We start from the raw sequence: 19649 nt of genomic DNA, 5'->3' as shown, positions 1-19649 counted from the left end.
CACATATTTAGTATCTTTACTTAGTAAATATAAGTTTTAAATTGCAAGCCTTCTTAGCTAACATTTATACAAAATAGTTGTAAGTGAGAGTAGCCGCTTCGTGCGCCTCGATTTTTTTACCGCATTGAATTTTTTTCTGTTAAATTGTTACTAACTTCATTTTTTCATTGCGTCTTTGATTTTTCGCTCATTCTCATTTCTTTCACAGATATTTATCTAATTTTTTTTTTATTTTTAAGTTAGCCTGCGCATTATTTTAGTTACAAAAAAATATATATAAATTTTTTATTTCCTAACTATGCAAAACATATGAAAATAAAAGCGATCACATGTTTTAAATAACAAAAATTTTGCGGTGTTTTTAATTTATTGATGAAATTAGGTAAGGTAAAAAATTGAGGTTTGATGAATTGAAAAGAAATTATAAAAATTCGGCGTTAGACTTTTAGTAAGACAAAGAAAGACCCTCTTGCCAAGCATATTTGTCGTTGTTGTTGTTGTTATTGTAGCGGCACTACTAAGCCTCGCTCAGTTCGGTTTGTCCATCAATCGTTGTCGTCAAGCTAAACTAACGGCAGGCCCAAGAAAGAGGGTTTAGTGGTCGGACCAAAGGGAGAGGGGTGTTAGATGACTGGGACTTAGCTGGCATGTGAAGAGGTGGTTGGTGTTGTGTTGGGGTCTCCACATGCCAGACACTTGTTTGAGATATTAGGGTCGGGTCTGGACAGGTACCAAGCTGTTGAGATGGCTGCAATATCCAGACCGTAATTGGGCCAGAGTAACGCGGGTCTCTTGGCAGTTGAAGCTCCGTGTGTGGCACAGGTGGTGATTGGGCTCCGATCACGGCATTCATAGGTCGAAAGTGGTGGTAGATGGTGGCCGACTCCCTATAAATGCCGTTGATCACTCGTCGGTGCGTGCCATTTGGCTTGGAATGGCTCGGGTTTTACACGACCAAGGTTTGTTATTTCTGCGACCTAACCCCGCGTTTAGATCAGCGAACTCCATGCCAAGTGTAGTCGTTCACCCCGTTGGATGAGCCACTCGCCACAATGCGCTTCAAGGCGATATTCTCCAGCATTTCACACACTTGCGTCTACGCCGCGACGAAAGAGAAGTACGCAGCGACCAAAGACCTCTTTCTTGAGCGCGTGGATGACACCTACGAACGTTGGCCCCTTCGTGATATAAAAATCTTGCCTGGCGATTTTAATTCTCCTAGTGAGCAGGGAAGGGTACTTTGGTTCCACCGTCGATAAATTTAGCCTCAACGACGAAACGTCCGATAACGGACTGAGACTGACTGCATTCTCTGGGACCCGAAATAAGGTAGTATGTAGCCCTACATGCCAGCATAGGAAGATTAATTAAGCTACATGGCTGTCTTCAAATCGAAAGAAGAAAATCCACATCTATATAGGGTGAAGAGGAAAGCGAGACTTATTTTCCATAATAAAATGAGAGATTGAATTGCGCGAGTCTTTCAGCGATTTGTCGATTTTAAAGCCGTCTTGCCTTGCACGAAAAGGACCCAAGACTCGCATCCAATATTTCACTTTCTTTTGTTTTCTATTTAATAGCAAGCATTTTTATTTCCGCTATTCAATATTGTAAATTGCTTTTTAACTATAACGTTACCTTTAACAAAACCACTTTGTACGTTCATTTCATATTCATAGCTCCAAAAAGCGCTTAAAGCAGCTACAACTAAACTACTTTAATAATACTACAATAAAATGGATTTTGCTCCAATTGAAGTTTCAACAATTGTACTCTGCATATGTATCTACTCTCCCGCGCCGCTCTCCACCGCATTTCCTTCTTCATCCACTCCAGCAGCCTCCTCATTGTCCATTGCAGTTTTATTACTTCTATCGAAGCGTGAAGAAATCGTGGCCACACGTATGGCTGCTTTGAAACCGACACGTGCTTTCTGCTTGGCCAACTTGGCTTTCCAATTCTCATCGCGCGATGGCAACTGATTCAAATATTCGAACATCTCCTCTTTCTGCGGATCGACAATGGCCAGTACGGACATGCAGCCGTCGACGGTGCCCAAAACAATGCAACGACCATCCTTGCTGCTCTTAATCGCTGTCAATTCGGCCTGTAAGCGATAGTTGGCAATCATTTCAGTGTCCGAGGAGCGGAATACGCGTATCGTCTTGCGTCCACTGTGATAGTAACAAACATATTCATCGTTCTCGGTGAATAGACAAATCACAGAGAATACACCCTCGGCCACTTTTGGGATGAATGTCTTGACAGTGGTGCCCTTTCGTAGCTCCAGCATTTCCAAGCCACCTCTGGAATGGTACGAAATTGAATTGTTTTTGATATCTTTGCATGGTAGGCCTGTTTATGTATTGCAATATTTTACCTCGTTGGCGCATATAGACCACATTTTCCATCTCTTGTTATCGATCCACCCCATTTCGGTATAGAACGCACATGTTTCTTGCTTTTGATATCCATTACACTACCCTTCTCACTGCTAATCACAGCTACTTGATTGGCCTTGTGCGGCATTGGCACCAAAGAAATCACCTCCTGGAAGTAGAGATAAAATATTTAAACATTTATGTCCGGACTTGAGTAAATTGAATACATATGTAAAAGTTTTTTAATGAAAAAATAAAACTGATATAAGCGTTCTAAGGATGGATCTCAAAAGGGTGGCATCAGTAGCAATAAGGTTTTTTTATTACGGACTAGGCGTAGAACGAGGTCAATGATAAGAAGACGGCGTACTACCTCCAGATCAATGCATTGGTTGTAAGCTTACAAGCTGGTTCCCGCTAAGCTAAGTATCCTAATATGCGGATGCCTATCAGCAGTTTCATCGGCTCAAACAAGGTTTGAAGGTTTTACGAAGAGACGGTCAGAGTTGCGTTAGTTGGCGGAGAAGCGGTTGTGTTGCTGACTGTTGAGCTCGCCTCGATGGGCAGGCGGTCATACGAATAAGACAACAATACATAACAAAAACAACAACAACTAATTCAAGTGCAGGGGTATCAACTACCTCAGCAAAACCCGCATCAGCTATGACAACAGAAACATCTGTAGTACTAATAACAACAGCAACAGCCACGTTCGAGCTACGTAGCGGGATAGGTTCTAGGCGCAGAGGGAGCTTCCGTGAACGTCTAACCGCAGAGGTGGGGATCTTTATCGAGCACGCCTGTGGGAACGAACAAAAAATCTAGCAACAGCAAGGGGATTGGAAATTGGGCGCAGAACCGATCTGTTAGTTCCAGGCAACCATGAGCAAGCACCTCCCCGTAAATAGACAACGATCTAGGAGCCGGCGTCGTTCAGAGTCGGGACATCGCTTCACCAACAGGCACCGTTCCAGCAGCAGGCACCGCGAGGGGTCACTGGGTCAGAATCGCAGGTCTCGTAGTCGGACGTCATCAGCATAGCATGAGCCAGTGTAGCACAAGCAAGGTAAGAGGATACGAAAGTGGAGACCTCACTCATTACAACCGCCGGGTCAACCTTGCACCCTTGGCGACCACCGCCGAGCTTATCTAGGTGGCTCGGAAGGCAAGTGGTATTTCCGATACCTGGAGCAGGGAAAGATGCCGGACGAAGCCCAGGTCATGGCGCCATAGCGGAAGTCAGGTAGGAATTTTAATTATTTTCTCTCTCGCAAAAAGCAGAGTCAAAGTAGTTTAGTCCCGATCTTCCGATAACTCAACATTCCACATATTAGTCATTCGGTGTCAGTTCTAACTCAAACTCGTGAGATGGTATGAGACAGTGTTTCGAAAAGTTAGAAAGTGTCTTTCAAAAATGGTTTTTTATTTCCGAAAGGCCAATTGCAGATCTTCCAACTGAACTGAACTGAAACTGATTTACGAAATGTGACAGAAAGGTCTTTCTGGAAAGGCCGTTCTTCAACCAAATTCTGCGAAATTGTGTTTTTCAATCAAATTTTGAAGTAGGGTGTTCTTGAAAAGTTTGCTGAGATAGGGCATTTTCGAACTGGCTGCCGAGATAGATCGATCTTCCACTCAGGTATCGATATGTTGGAAATTAATCATTTAGACATCTTAGTAATGTTTTACATACAGATTCTACTTAGTGTGTGATATATTTACAAGGGGTCACTGCTGAACACTCACTGAGATAATCGTGGAATGATTACCTACTTTCGTCGAGTTCGCAGCTACAGAAGGTGATCATGACTTTTAAACTGACGATATCTTTTTTGGTCTCCCCATTTTTTTGGTTTGTTTTCGGATTCATCAAAAGATGCTTCAGTCCAATCCAATTCTTCGGTCCTCTCGTTAAATTTATCTTTGTTCCTATAACCAAGAAACCATAAGAGTGACATGTCTATTGATTCAGTCGTCGAGCTTAACATCCACATGCAATCTCAGTATATTTTGGAATTAAGCATTGGTGATGACAGTGCTGCTTGGCAAACATAGAAAACGCCCGCTTTCTTAGTTCTTCGCAGTTTGGGATCTAAGCCTTTTCAACCCCTAAAATTTCCAACTTGAGGATGCTAGCAAAGTTAAGTAATCGGAATGAGAAATAGAGAGAGGGAGAGAAGGAGGGTCGGAGAGAGAGAGAGGGAGAGGGAGAGAGACATTTAGTATTTTAGAGAATGCCTACGCACCTACACCAAAATACATTTTTGACTCGTCGGTATAGATACCATTGGAGCTCTCCTCGACTACTCTATCCCTACTCCAGGTGATTCTAGAAGTTTGCCAAGATAACACTCTGCCTTCGGTTTCCGGCAGCTTGGATATGACCGCCAGTACGGAGAGACAATCTTAGCAGTGATTTTTTTCCGTGTGAAAGAAATTTCTAAAATAAGTCCCAAGTTGTCTATATCAAGACAACGATTCTATGAAATAAGCGCTGAGATTTTGACTGAAACTCGCAATGCAGTTTTAGAGCCAATTTTCAATAACAAACATTTATATGCATGTGTAGTAGAAATATCAACATCATGGGGCACCCCTTTATTTTATTCTAAAAAAAAAAATTAATAGTCGCTACCAGAGTTTGAAAAAATTAATTTTTTTTAAATCCAATTAAAATTTTTTAAACCGAAAACCTTTGACTTTGACCTCCTATAACTCAGCCAGTTTATGAATTTATGGGAAATAGTCTCAATAATATGTTAAATTTATCAGATTGCAAGTAAAAGTTTTGTCGAATTTTTGCGGTTATCAAAGAAAAAAAAAATTTTTCAAATCTAGTTATCGACCCTTAAAATTTTTAAATTTTCGTAGATGCCTTTATTTGGCACGTAAAAAAAGCGGTGCCATATACAAAATCTAGATGTAGACATTTTAAGGACCACGCTAATGTATAGATAAAAAATCTTATTACAAATGTATTTGCTAATATTCACCTACCTTAATTGCACAACCTTTGAGTAGAATTTTCGAAACAAATGCACCATTAGTGGCGCTGTACACTGCCAAGCAATCCTTGTTCACCTTATCCACTGTACACACAATGACATACGCCAAGTCAGCCGAAATGACAGACTGTCTAAAAGGTAAACCGGGTACCATACGTACGGGATACTCAAAACGAAAGAGTATGTTTCCCTCTGTGTAAAAAGGCAAAACATAATAATTTTAACAAAAACAACTCACACACGACAAATGCCACCTACCCGGCACTGAGCGCACTGTAGTAATAGCCGTCAGCCGATTTGTTTCCTCGCCCGCCGCAGCAGCTGCTTCGGCCGCCGCTGCCGCTGCTTTATTATTGATATTCGGACATGATACCGTCAACACCTTGTAACCATAATCCATAAGCGTTATTTGTTGTATGCCCGGTTGATCGTCACGATAGATCACTTGTTCGGAGATGCGATTCCAAATCAAAAATTTACCAGTTTCTGAAGAGATTATATAACGACCGTCGGGCGTAATTTCCGCATGTGTAACAATAGCGCCCAAGGGGCTGTCGGCAAGCTTGGCAAGCAAACGACCCGAGCGTGTGTCCCAAACGCCCACACAGCTACGTGTCACCGTAACCCCCAAGTCCACCTCGGAGAGACTGAGGAGTAGAAGAAGAGAGAAAAGCTGAAGTAGATTGAGGATATACATACAAATGTCTAACTCACACATACCTAATATTATCAATCTGCAGCTCATGACGATCAATCACATGTACCTTTTCGAAAATATTATTAATATTCCATACTTTTACCGAACGATCGATGGACGATGTGACAACATTATTCCAATTGCCAATGGTAAGCGCTTCCAGCTGAATGATGCGTCCGAAATGCGCATCGAGTACTTTTGCTAGTTGGCGTGTGTGAAGACACCAAACGTAGAGATTCTTACGCACACCTGCTACAGCATAATCCATTTTAGAGCTGACCATAATCGAATTGGATTGCATGATGCGCGTCGTTATGTTGCGTACGCCATGCGGTAGTGCAAAATATATAGCATCCTCACTCAGCCGTTCGCCATCCTTACCGAAATCCCAAATGACGAAGCCTTTGCCTGCGGTGCCGAGTAGCATACGATCCTCTTGGTCCAATCGTAGCTGCAGCAACATCTCCTTTTCGTCATTCTCGAAACGTGGTAGCTGCTCTTCGAGCAACCAATTGATGGAGTCTTCGCTTTCCTCGAATCGAAAGACGCTTACCTGTTGAGAGGGGAATGGAAAAATAGGAGTATGTATGGAAAATAGAGCTGCCAGTTAGGAGGAGAGTCCTGGCAATCTATTCAAGACGTATTTCGAAACTAGAAGGCCAATCATCTCTATTGATGCTGAGTTTTACAAAACTGAAAAGCGTTGCTCAGATTTGGCGCTCAGTAGTTCGCTCACCTGATAGTTCTCCTCACTCGCACAGGCATACAGCTTTGTGCGCGTCTTATTAATCGCCAGTGCGCTATACAACATCAAGGGTTCCGAGTACAGCTCATTGCGGCAGGAATCCAAACGTAAACGAGTCTCATTAATTGAACCAGACCAAAAAATTACATTGTAGTCCCTTGGACGCAGAAACTCCATGTCTATAAGGAAGAGAGCAAACTTGTGAGCTTTAAGCTAACTATACTTGATTGTATTAAAGAACGACGATATTACTTAATATCTCCCAATTCATAACTTCGCCAGGAATATCGTGCACACCCACCAAATTGCCACGCATATCGAATTGAGCCCAACGCAGCTTGCAGGTCAAGAAGAGGCTGCAGTGATTGGCAAAGCAAAAAAAAAAATTTTTGACATACTAGTTTCGGAAGCACAAAGTCTCTTACCTCTGATTAAGCAAATAGAGCCCACTAACTGGTCCATCGTCCTCCTCAAATGGACTATCGATCACAACAAACTCACTAGAGAGCATATTCAGCAGCACCGTCTGATTGTTGTTTGAGTATGCGGCCGCCCATTTATTATCTGGACTCAGCACCAGTTGTTGCATAATACCTTCAATGCCGGGATTAACGTCGCGAGTGAGATCCGATGTGGAGAGATCAAATGTAATAAAGTGCGTGGAAATGGAAACCATGTAACGGAGATCGCTAGTGAGACAGAAAGCGAATACAGCAAACTGATGACCTTCGAGCGAGTACTGCAAGAATTTGAAAAAAAGATAAGCTTTAGTAAAGCAAAAAATCCACCATCGCAAATGCCTTACTTTTAACGGTCCTCCAGGTGTGTGCAAACAATGATTCACCGGTATCAGCGAACAATCTTTGGGCCCCGAACGATCACAAGCGCGTAAGAGCATTTTTATATTACTATTTCCACCAATTTCCGGCAGTAAGCGTCCAATCAGTTGCGGTGCTAACATATTCGGATATACGGCAAGTATGGCGCCACCGAGGCGGAGAGCGTCGGCGACTAACATCAACTCACGTCTCGCTTCTTTATTGTCCGTATTCGAGGAGGCGTCTTCGAAGTCGGCCAGCACAGCTTGCAGTGGACAGCTGGAGAGTTTGGCATGTAGCCAGTCGTAGTTGAAGAGCACATGTTCGAAGAGATCCTTGAAGCGGCGTGAGCGCACGAAATGGAAGGGTAGCTCGCCAAACTGAAGTTGGTGGGGAGTGAAGTGGAGAGAAAATGGAAATACATATTAAGGGACAGTAGTTTCTTAATGCATATTGCTATCGATTTATTCATAGATGCTATCGATTTATTTATCGACATCGATTGAAATATATAAAGCTTGATAATTTGTAGATATCACTATCGAAATATTTTTTGTTTAGGTTATTGGCAACGTAGTTATCGATATCGTGATCGATATATAAAAAAAATTGTTATCGATATCAGTACTTATCGGTATACTTTTTAATCAAAATTAAGTTATTGTTGTCGATGAATTTATCGTTAACATTTTTGCAATATTTAGTTACAGATGAAATTTATCGATATATTTGGCGTGTTAATTTATGTTACGCGTTACTCCTTTATATTTATATTCTTCTCTCAAATTCATTGGGACGGTATTGGATTTGGATAGCCATGAAGTTGGTTAATACTCGCATCGCTCAGACTATAAAAGAGAGTTCCGGAGACTTTTCAAGTCAGCCAGCGCTATACTGCCACCGAGGTCGGTATTTACGTTCATGTAAAGGGAAGCGAGTTTATCTTTTTCGGGTTCAAATTGAGGCCTTCAATGGCAAGTATTTACAAAGAATTTGCAATCTCAAGAAAAATCGGTCTTAGCCCAAAAACTCTCTTTTTGGTCCACATCTCATAACTCCACCAAATACCACTGATAGAGATAGAAATGCGCGTCGAAGTCAAATATCTATCTAAATGGTCTAGAACCAGACATACCTAAAAAACTCCTTCTGGCCACACAACCAAATGTCGTGTATTGACGAAGGTATAAGGGGCAGAAATATTTGGTTCTAAGGCTAGGATCTCCGATCCGCATGTGGAAATATCCCAGCATTTTTCAGGCGGAAGTTTACGCCATACGTGTTTGTCAGATACATTTAAGTGGACGGACAGTCAGGCTGCACTATGATTGTTATTATTGTTGAGGATAAACCACTGCGACCTTAAGATATATTGCGCTTCCTTATGGATTTGGAGTGTGTCTATTTACCCAGTATCCTAGAGAAACTTTACTATTGAGCCTCAATCTCTGTATTTAACTACGTCATCGGACCTTTCTCAAATGTGCCGCGCAATTTCGATATTCATATTACAAAATCCGCATCGCTAGTGCGAGTGAAATCCCATTTTGGTCAGGTGACAGTTTAGTCTGCAGTGTCCTGTCAAAATTTTTAAGTTATGGTTGGATAAGCTCCTATATTCCTCAAAGAGTTTTAGGTTATATATTCCTTAAAATGCTTTGAAATGTTCTAGACCTGATAGATTGTCCCAGTTACGATTTCGCGAATTAGCTCAGAAGACTGCTACCGCTACTGCGATACGGCCGCAAAACCATTATTTCTCGTCAGTTTTGTAAAACGTGGAAGGAGGTCCATTAGCTTGAGCACCATGAGATCGGTATCCAATCCAAGACTGGACAAACACATATCGATGGCTGAGTGGAAGATCGACCTATCTCGGCAGCCAGTTCGAAAACATTCTATCTCAAAAAACTTTTCAAGAACGCCCTATTTCAGAATTCGTTTCAAAAACGCCCTATCTCAGCTGCCGATTCAAAAACGCCCTATATCAGCATATTTTCAATACATTTTGAAGTGAGATAGGGCGTTTTTGAACCGAATTTTGGGATAGAGTGTTTTTCAATTAAATTCTGAAATAGGGCGTTCTTGGAAAGTTTTTTGAGATAGAGCATTTTCGAACTGGCTGCCGAGATAGGTCGATCTTCCACTCAGCCATCGATATGCAATGAAAAGCAGACTCAACACACTTCACATAAATCCGAGCTACGAGATACGCCTTCAAGGAAAAGATTTTCTTGCTCAGGTCAACAATTGTCCGCAGATCACATTTGTCAGCAGAAGGTAGAACAACCGCTGTGTGGAGTGCCAAGAAACAGCTTTTTACACTGCCGGCAGATGTTCAGACTAAGTTAACCGTATTTCTGTAACAAAAGGTTCAGTATACAGTATTATGCGCGGCTAAACTGCACTTCACAGGTGGTACTAGACCAATGGAGCTCGCCACCGAAGCAGCTCTAGTAAGTTCATTTTTAATTGCTTTTGGAAATTTGGAGTTCTTTAGAAATCCGTCCGTGTACACAACAATGTCATCAGACGGGAACCCGAACCAACCATCTGTCCGTCACTCTGTCTGGTGAGGGATCACGCATAGAAAGCTCCAGCCTATTAAATATGGATACTTTCTAAAACTCTATAAAAATAACTTCATTCGATCCAGTGCCTAAACAGAATTCCACCATTCGCTAGACTGTACCTAAAGATCATTCGTATATTCACCTCAATCCCTAATTTAATAAACAAACTCAAGCTATATGCTGTTTACTCACCTTCCTCAAATTGTACCGCTTTGAGCTGCCATCCTTGCTAGTGAAGACTAGCGGTTGTATCGGCACCTTCCTGTCCGCTGAACCCTCCTTCTCCGTCAGACCGAAACGATGTCGTTGTATCTCTGTATACCTGAATGGTTTCGGCACACCACCACCCCAAATACCCAAATAATAATCGGCAATCATCGAATGGAAATACATCGCCATATTCATATTCTTGAAGTAGCGTTCCTTGGCGGTATCCCTGAATTGTCTATGATACCAATTCATCACATTCACACCATCCGCCTCACGTTCACTCAGATAATTCGGCAAATCATTGCGTATGCGAGTCCACAAAAGCGGCGGTATGCGACGCACTGGCGGCATATGATACTGATACACATCGTCCAATACTTTGTCATCCAACGAAATCAAATCCTCCAGTTCGCTCTCGGATAAACCCGACTTGGCGGCAGTAATGTAGGCGAGCGCATGAAAGACCAAAATCCGACCGTGTTGTTTTTCTATGCGCTCGAAGAGCATCATAATCGAATCCATTACGGTGTTGGCAAGATGTGTCTCCTGCGGTTTGGTATAGCTACGCCAGCGACAAATCTCTGCAAAGACCAGCTTGACGAATATCGGAAGCGAACATTTGCTGATGGCATTCGCAACCAGGCGCCATTGATAGTTATTTAGATCGCGACACGCAGTCTTCATCCACATTTTAATGACATTCATGGCGAGATCTTCGCCCAGCGCGGTAACCTCAATGAAATTCTCCTCGATATCGATCATTTTGCGGAGCACATGATACTCTTGTGAGACGGTTGGATTGGATTCCTCGTTGGCGCACGAAATGATGATCTAATGTGCGGGAAGACGGGTAAAGGAAAAGGCGAGTTTTGGAAGAGAGCGGAAGTTAGAAACTAGCGTTAGTTTGAGTTAGCCATGATTGGGTGCGTGCTTACCATGCATTTGGAAAGGGATATTTGCTTATGTAAAAGTGCTGGGTCAAATTTCTTGTTGTGTATTTACAAAAATTGTCCTTTGTTGTGTATTTACAAACTTGAAGAATTTTAGGTATTTGAATTTCTTTGGGTATTGCTTTAGCAGCCCAGCTCAAGCAATTTGGAGAACTTATACAATTAGAACCAATTTCACATGCTCATCATGCACCACTACTTACAATAACTTTAGATTTCTATGTATTTATAAAACATGCATATAAGTATGTACATATGTATATAAGAGCATACTTATTATAAAGCAGAAGGTCTCATGCAATATTTTTTATTTTTTTTTCGAATATAAAGAAAGCATGCAACGCAGTTAGAACGAAAGCGAATAAGTTCATAGTACGGGAAGTGACATGCCATTGCTTTGTTGTTGCACATGTCACGCCCACTCACCTTACAGTGCGGTGGCAAACGCGTCGGTATCCAGGACACTTTGTTCGAGTCTTGTGTGCCTGTCAGCTGATCGACCGAATCGAGATACAAAGTCAGCGGTTGGTTCGCGCTTGCATAAGTTAGTAATTGCTTAAAATGCGCTGTTAAAGGTACAAGATCGTCGGGTATATTCTCGAAAGGAAGCATATAGTTGTAGGAGATCTGCATTAGAGGCATATTAGTCAGTCAAAATGTAAATGTACATGTGTATATACTAGGGTGGTGCAAAAACAGTAGAGTCGGAAATGTAATGCTCTTACCCCCTAGGATTGTTCTATATCTAAAAAGGTATAACCCTATTTTTTTATTTTGAAATAATTCTTGAAAATCAATATTTTTCGATCGGAAAACTGGTTCTCTTCAGGAGACTTTCAATAATAATACACAATTGTTTATTTAACCAATTTTTAATACCAACGATTTTTTATCGGTCCCCCATTGCTTTTTCGGGGTTTTTGTGGGTTTTGGCGGACCTATAAATTATAGTTGCGATGAAAAAATGGTTAAATGAACAATTGGATATTATTATTGGGAATCTCCTGTACCATTTCTACGAGAGGTTGTTTTTTCCCCATATAAAATACATGGAAAACTTTGAGCGCTTTGAGCGACCTCTAAATATTTTTTGATTTCAAAATAAAATAATAGGGATATATTTTTTTCGGTATAGACCAATCCTAGGGGGAGCATAAAAATTCCGACTTTACTTTTTCACATGCATTTTTGGAGTACCCTAGTATATACATATATATTACAATTAGAATATCATTGCAAGAATATAAAAATGTATAATAAATTAAAACACAGTTACATACATCCATTCATACACTATTGAAAATTATCGAAAAATTTCATTATTATTAAAAGGAAGTTGTAATTTTTATAGGCATGAAGAAAAATTATTTGATTTCTGAATTCATTTAAGCAAATAAATTGCCCTAAATTTGTTTGTGTTGATCGCTGTTTAGATCCATTTGTGCGATATATACATATTTTTTGGATATATGTATACTAGGGCGGTTCTTAAAATATCAACATCGAAATATTTTATTGGATACGCCTTTATTTTGTTCTACGTACAAAAAAATAACGATAACGACGAAAATTTCGAAATAATTTTTAGGCAATGCCACCAGATCGAGAGATCTTGTCAATTAGACGGGGAGACAAATGTTTGACAATGTTTAATCGAATGAAATTCTGGTACAAATTCAGGGCTTCTCTATATTAAGGTAACGATATATATGTATATATGTATGTATGTATGTATAGTATATTTATACCAGAATTAAAAATTGAACTCCAATCACTCTAAAATATACATAACAATCGGCGCGGCATCAGTACCTCCCAAGCTCTATGCAGTAGAGCTCAGTAGATCACCCCACGCCCCCACTCACCTGTTGACAAATTGAAATCAATGTCGGCGTTAACGCACTAGAATCGGGTGTTGTGCCCAGAAAGCGTATCACATTAATTGGTCGTTTGCTCGCAAACCATTCGCTCGCCACCAGCGAGGCACTTTTGGCCAGCATCGATGTCTTGCCGCAACCTCCTTCGCCATAAAGGACAAGTGGTTTATCTGAATCCCCCAGCATATAGCGCTTGATATGTTCTAAATTATCTTCACGTCCATAAAATACTTTAACCGAATTATTACAAGCGTGCAAATGCTGTAGGATTTCAGTCACTATCTGCCCCTGTGCACTGGAGTCTTCTTTGCGCATGGCGCGATCCACCAACTTGACGATATTCTTATAGAAATGCGATATAAAGTGATTGAGATACTCCTCGTGCGTTTCGATGTCCAGACCCTCGCGGCCAATCCATTCGACTGTGTACCTTTGTTGAGACAGGAAAGGAAAAGAAAGTATGAAAACCTTGAAGCCAAGCTATGTTCCACTTTCGACCTACTTCTGCATATTACTCGATTCAATTTTGTTTGGTAAACGTACATCGCGCAAATCACCCAACAATTTAGCCGATTCGGTATCCAAACTGCGATTTATTATATCCACAAAGAGCGAGGCCTTCTTGAGATTTTGCAAATTGATATTGTTGATGTAACGTACATAGGCTAGACAATGGTTTTTCGTGTTCTTCACATCCAGTATGCCGTTAATGACCTCGCGTTCGGTCACTGAATAGGAAAAGAGACGAGATTAGTTGCATATGCTTATAGATTAGTGGACTTCAATTGCACAGAAATTAGGAGCTTTACAGGGCAATTCTGGCTTGGACAGGTGCAAGTGTTTCGTGAGTCATTTGAAAGACAGTAGGCACGATATATTTTTTTTTTTTAAAGAAAACCATATGTTTTTTAATTTCATTTCGTTTTTACTAATTTCGTTAAACTAATTTTATAAATCGAGCCCTAACCGCCAAAATAACGCAACCGACGTTTTTTCAAAATTTTCTTTTTGATGCAGAAATATTCCTAAAGCATCTATGCATTTCTGCATTTTTTTATAAATTTTTTTCTTTTTTAATTGAATTAAATTTTTTAAATTTAATTTTCTTAAAATTTAAATTTTTTTTTAATTTCATTTAATTTTTTGAACTTAATTTTGTTAATTATTTTTCTTTTTCCTCTTTAATTTAAATTTAGATTCCTTTTAGTTTTGAAAAGGATTTTTTTAAATTTAATTCAATTATTAGAAACATATTCTATTTCTCCTTTTTTTAAATTTATATTTGCTTAGATTTTGAGATTTTCTTATTAAAAAAATATTTTGTATGTATTTTATCTTTTTCCTTAAATTAATTTTTTTACTGTTAATTTTCTTTTAGATTTTAAATTTTATTAAAATAAAAATATATTTTTTTTTCATTTCACTTAATTCTTAGTATAAAATTTTATTTATATTGTTTTTTTTTTTTATCTTAAATTATTAAAATTTTATTTTCTTATAATTTTTAGGTTTTATTGATTAAAAAAAAATAAATATTTTTATTTACTTTGATTCTTAGGAAAGTTATTGCTAAAAGGCATGCAGAACAACGATAAGGCCTCCTCGTTAGCAGATCATTCATTAATCTACTTCATGAACATTGAAACATTTTCAGTTCCCGCTCCTCTCGGCATATGAATTATTTGATTTCGTTTTATAAGTGATAAGGATTCTCGTGTAGCCACTTACCTGACATAAAATAATTGTGCACGCACTCCTTGTCCATTTTTCCACTAGCACCCAAGGAAGCTGCCGCTTTTCGCAATAGCTTCTGCATTTTATTGAGCGTATCCCACCAGACGGCTTGATCTTCGGCTTGCAATTTGGGAACGCGCTAAAGATCGGAGTTGTATAACGAAAGTTATAAAAAGCGGAAAAGTGAAGAAATTCGTACCATACAATGTTTATTATTTAAGTTAATTTATTCAGTTAAGGTTAGTATTAAAAATCTCTATCGGCATTGTCTTCTTACCTTATTATTGAAATTGATCAGAATGGAAGAAATCGGTTGCAACACTGACATTGGCGGCACAGCATTACTGTCTTTTTTGTACCATAAATCGAGCAAAGCCCGATCCACACCCATAGATGTGAGCTCCTCACAAATTAACTGCAATTCCGATGAGACAATGTATGTTGGTATCGGTCGATAACCATATTTTTGACCCAAAAATACAATGAAGTTTGGACCCATCGAAAGACGTTGACAATTTTGAATTTCACGCATACACAATTCCGTAGTCATGTGATCATCGGTGGCCTCATCGCGAACACCCCAACGCATGTCGACAACCTGGGAAGAGATTTAATTTATAGCAAAGAAGAGCATAGATTAAAAAATTTGGAATTTTCAATGAAAGGTGAAAAGAAATGAATTTTGAACACGCATCGTGCTGGATGATTTTTCTTTAAAGACTAGAATGCTTTACTGAGTTCAAAATAACTGCGGATTGGCGAGGAAGGAATACGAAATTAAATATAACTCATGTCTATCCTTCCGAGAAGTTTTTGTTCTCCCCTCATGGCATAGATGGGCTTTGCGATCAGAAGTTTTGCCCTCTAAGGGAAAGGATACATATACTTTTCTAAAGAAGTTAAATATCTCTCAGTTATCATTAATGGCAAGCACACATGGAATTTGCGCTAAGATACAGCTAGCATTTATATACAATACCATCTCCAAACCCATCCTAACATGTGCTGCTCGCGTCTGGTGGAAGAAGATAGAAGTGAAGTACCACGCAGGACAAGCTCAGCAAACTTTAACAACTATCCTGCGTGGACATCACTGACGCGATTAAACCACACCAGTCGCTGCTCTCGAGAAACTTCTAGACCTGTGTTCTTTACATCCTCCAGACAAGACTCATCTCAGGAGACAATGTGGAGCATAAGAAGCATTCCCTACCGGAACAATAGGAAGGATTGCGTATTAGCTTTGCGAGATATGCCTTCGGAGATTTAACTTCCCACATAACATGAGTCTAGCTGGGTCAATGAATGGCTACTATTTCAAATTTAGAAGTTGCTCGGACAAAGAAAGGAACCCAGGTCCTACGGTGTGGTAGTACACACCTCTAACCAGTCCGCCACAGCGGCCGAACATTACATATATACACTCTGACAGCAGAGCAGCGCCCCTCGCACCACAAAGCTGATATGGGACAGCCTTTAGCTTTTAATAAGAAATGGGTACTGAGACACAGTGGAGTCATGGGCAATGAAGGGACAGATATCGATCCATAACCGCCAAAATGGCGTAAACGACATTTTTTCCAAAATTTTATTTTTGATGAAGAAGCTTTTCCAGAGCATCCAGAAGCATTTCTGCATCAAAAATAAATTTTGGGAAAAAATGTTGCTTACGTCTTTTTGGCGGTTAGAGCTCGATAATTATTCTCGCTAGGAAAGGAGCTTGACAGTTATTCATAGGCCCAAGATCCTTTATCAGTTTATCTGTCTGCGTTAGGTGGAACTACCATTTATGGATGAAAAGGAAGCACAACATTCCTAGAAAAATTCAGAGTGTAACAGAAATATCAACAAAGGAAACTAGAGCCCTTTTTAAATTAACCAGACACGATGGAAGAACGGTTACAGGCTTTCTTCCTGGCCAGTGCAGGCTAATGAAGGGCCTGTCAATCTTAGGAGTTATTCCCTCCGGCAGGCTGTGTAATGAGGAACAGGTAACAGCAGAGCACATCTTGTGCCACTGTAAAGCCCTTACTAGGCACAGGTACGACCATCATACCAGAAGCACATGACCTAATTGGAATTCAGCTAATGAACCTCATGGGGCTCCTTAATGATACGTGGCTCAAAGAAGATATAAACCAAATAGAGGCATGTACATTTATAACAATAGATAGTTATTCAGGTAAATTGTGCCTGGAAAGAGATTTTGTAACCTTTCGCGAAATGGTTGAGCTTTAGCGTGACGTAGCAGTTAGTAGTTTACAAAAGATGGTAGCTTTAACATCGGCGCGGCAGCGTTAGGCGTCTAAGAAATTACATTGAATTACGTCGAAATTCGATCACCTCACTTTTTTGCACATTTTCATTTGGTTTGTGACGTTTTTAAGGTCTATGAATACCTCTTAATCGTCTAAGTCACTAATATTAGCCGTCATCGATTCGCCTATTCCCAGTTTGCTATGTTTGAGTTCCGGTCGCTTTATGCAAAATTTTCCATGTGAAAGCAACAACAAAGTTAGCTAGCAAATATGGACAATAGCGAGTTTGGGTGTACCTCATTGAGTTTGTTCGTTTCGCCACTTGCTAACTGTTGGCGAATCGATGACGGCTATTATTATTATTTTCTGTTAAATAATTTTATAATTCATAGGAACAGTAGGGAGGAATAGATTTGTATGGGAGTTCGTTAGCATATTAATATATAAGGGGTATTCTCTGAGTTTTGCAAAGCCCTTCTACAGTGCACGGATTGCATGGTTTGCAAAGCTGTCCCATACGAAAACCGGTTTTTACCGTGCAATCTGTGCACCGTGCAAGGGCTTTGCAAAACTCAGAGAATACTCCTATAGATAATGATGTGTACCAAATGAAAGAGAAAATTCTGAAATTTAAAAGCATTCACGTTTTTTTTTTTGGTTTACAAGGACGAGTAGTAGTGGTAATGCGCTTTTAATACATTTTTTAAGCTAATAAAGTTATGCGGACGAAATTCGATGATAACAAATATTTTTTTCAAAAATAAATATTGCAAATTTCCAAGGATATTTAGGGAAAGAATTTTAAAAGGATATTTTCCATACCCATTCGTCCTTATGCACCAAAAAATTTAATAATTTTTAGTTCTACATAATTTTCTTTTTCATTTGATACACCATTGTTATGCTACATTGCACTAAATTTTTAAAATAATTTTCTGAATTTATCATATCTTTTTAAATTTCAGAGTTCTTTTATTAAACAAAATCCTGACACAGAGAAAAACTAACTAAAGAATTATGTAAGGCAGTGGCAGTACTATAAATTTTAATGAATTAACGGTAAATAAGTGCAATAAAAAAATTAATTCACCGCGTCTTAAAAGACTGCAATAACTTTACTTCTTAATTTTTTTAAATTTAAATAGTACGTAGATATCATAGAAAACTTTAATACTCAAAATTTTATTTTACTCCTTACAGTTGGTTGGTTCGCAAGTGCATATTTTCGCTTGCATAGGATCTATTGAAATTATTTTTTCATCCACGTAATTATATTATTTATAGAAATAAACTATGCACAACTCGAGAAAAAATTCAAATAATTGTTACTATTTTCCATTTCAACTCAACACACTTACCTGAAATTCAAGACCATGTTTCTCTCGACAATAGTCCTTGATGCGTGGATAACATTTAGCCATCAGCGTGTTGCGTTCCATTGTCGTATCTAAGCGTAATTGAATTTCAAGGTCAACAAGCGAATACGCCAACTTACGTAATGTCCATTACATAAATAAACAGTGAGTGTTACTTAGTAGGCGCTCACCTGTGAATGTTGAACTAGTGAAAATGCGTACAATTTTCGAGCTGACTGGCGGCAAAGACTCCAAGGAGCCCGCAAATATCGAATCAATTGTGCGATCATCCATTTTCGCAGATTTCTTATGCTAACGCGCACAAATATTTCTAGCAATTCAATTGCAAAATTGAAAACTAAAAACTAGGCTTTGAAGCCTGCGACACAATTTTAGCGCGACAACTATATTTCACGAACTGCCTTTGCTGAAATTCGATACGAGACTGTGGTGAAATTTGTTTCATGAAAAGCATTTTAATCCGCATTGACAGCCACATAAATTGGCCAAAAATATCAGAAATGGAGTTTTCTTGTTTGATCGATAATATTTTTTAAGGCAGCAGACAGACAGCTAGCTACATAGGTTAGGTACATAAGTGCAGGCAGGCAGGGATATGGGCGCGGGCTAATAGAGCAAAGGAACGTTGAATGAGGCAACTAAACTGAAGGCAGTGCAGGTCATGCGACTACTGGTTTTGATGTGTGAATAAGGATAAAAGTGTTGGCATGTTCATAAGTCCATACACACCTATGTACATACAGTTGTCCACAAAATAATAGGAGTGGGATATTTTAACCTGTTTTGGCTATTTGTCTTTAGTTTATTTAATGTTTCGTATTTTTTTGTAAAAGCCTAGCTGGTAATACAACAAACACCATATAAATTTACATTTTCAAGTTTGTACAAAAATTATAAAAATTCTGCAAATTTTCACCAAAAATTTCAAACTATTTAACCAGAACCTTTAAAAAAAATATGTTGGTATGCAGTTTTGTAGCCCATTCAATTCTAGTCTGAAGAAGTGCAAGTTTCAAGCTGCTAAA

The 19649-nt window shown here is 39.3% G+C and overlaps 1 protein-coding gene across 1 annotated transcript; it reads right to left on the bottom strand.

Annotated features, from left to right (window-relative positions):
* Positions 1-1534: 1534 nt before the first annotated feature.
* On the bottom strand, positions 1535-18903 carry LOC108368060 (NACHT and WD repeat domain-containing protein 2). Its single transcript, XM_017622817.1, has 17 exons — positions 18795-18903; positions 18607-18695; positions 15268-15588; positions 14985-15129; positions 13759-13984; positions 13245-13686; positions 11806-12006; positions 10412-11260; positions 7634-8026; positions 7254-7567; positions 7081-7184; positions 6820-7007; positions 6107-6636; positions 5645-6033; positions 5379-5578; positions 2381-2550; positions 1535-2306 (listed from the first exon to the last, which is right to left on the bottom strand). Exons 1-17 carry the CDS (start codon positions 18895-18897, stop codon positions 1787-1789), a joined length of 5184 nt encoding a protein of 1727 aa, XP_017478306.1. The 5' UTR covers positions 18898-18903; the 3' UTR covers positions 1535-1786.
* Positions 18904-19649: the final 746 nt, after the last annotated feature.

Source organism: Rhagoletis zephyria, unplaced genomic scaffold (assembly GCF_001687245.7).
Source record: "Rhagoletis zephyria isolate East Lansing unplaced genomic scaffold, Rhagoletis_zephyria_1.1 Rzeph_scaffold_00049, whole genome shotgun sequence".
In the NCBI taxonomy this organism is placed as follows: Eukaryota; Metazoa; Arthropoda; class Insecta; order Diptera; family Tephritidae; genus Rhagoletis; species Rhagoletis zephyria.
This window is presented reverse-complemented; position numbering and strand designations above follow the sequence as displayed.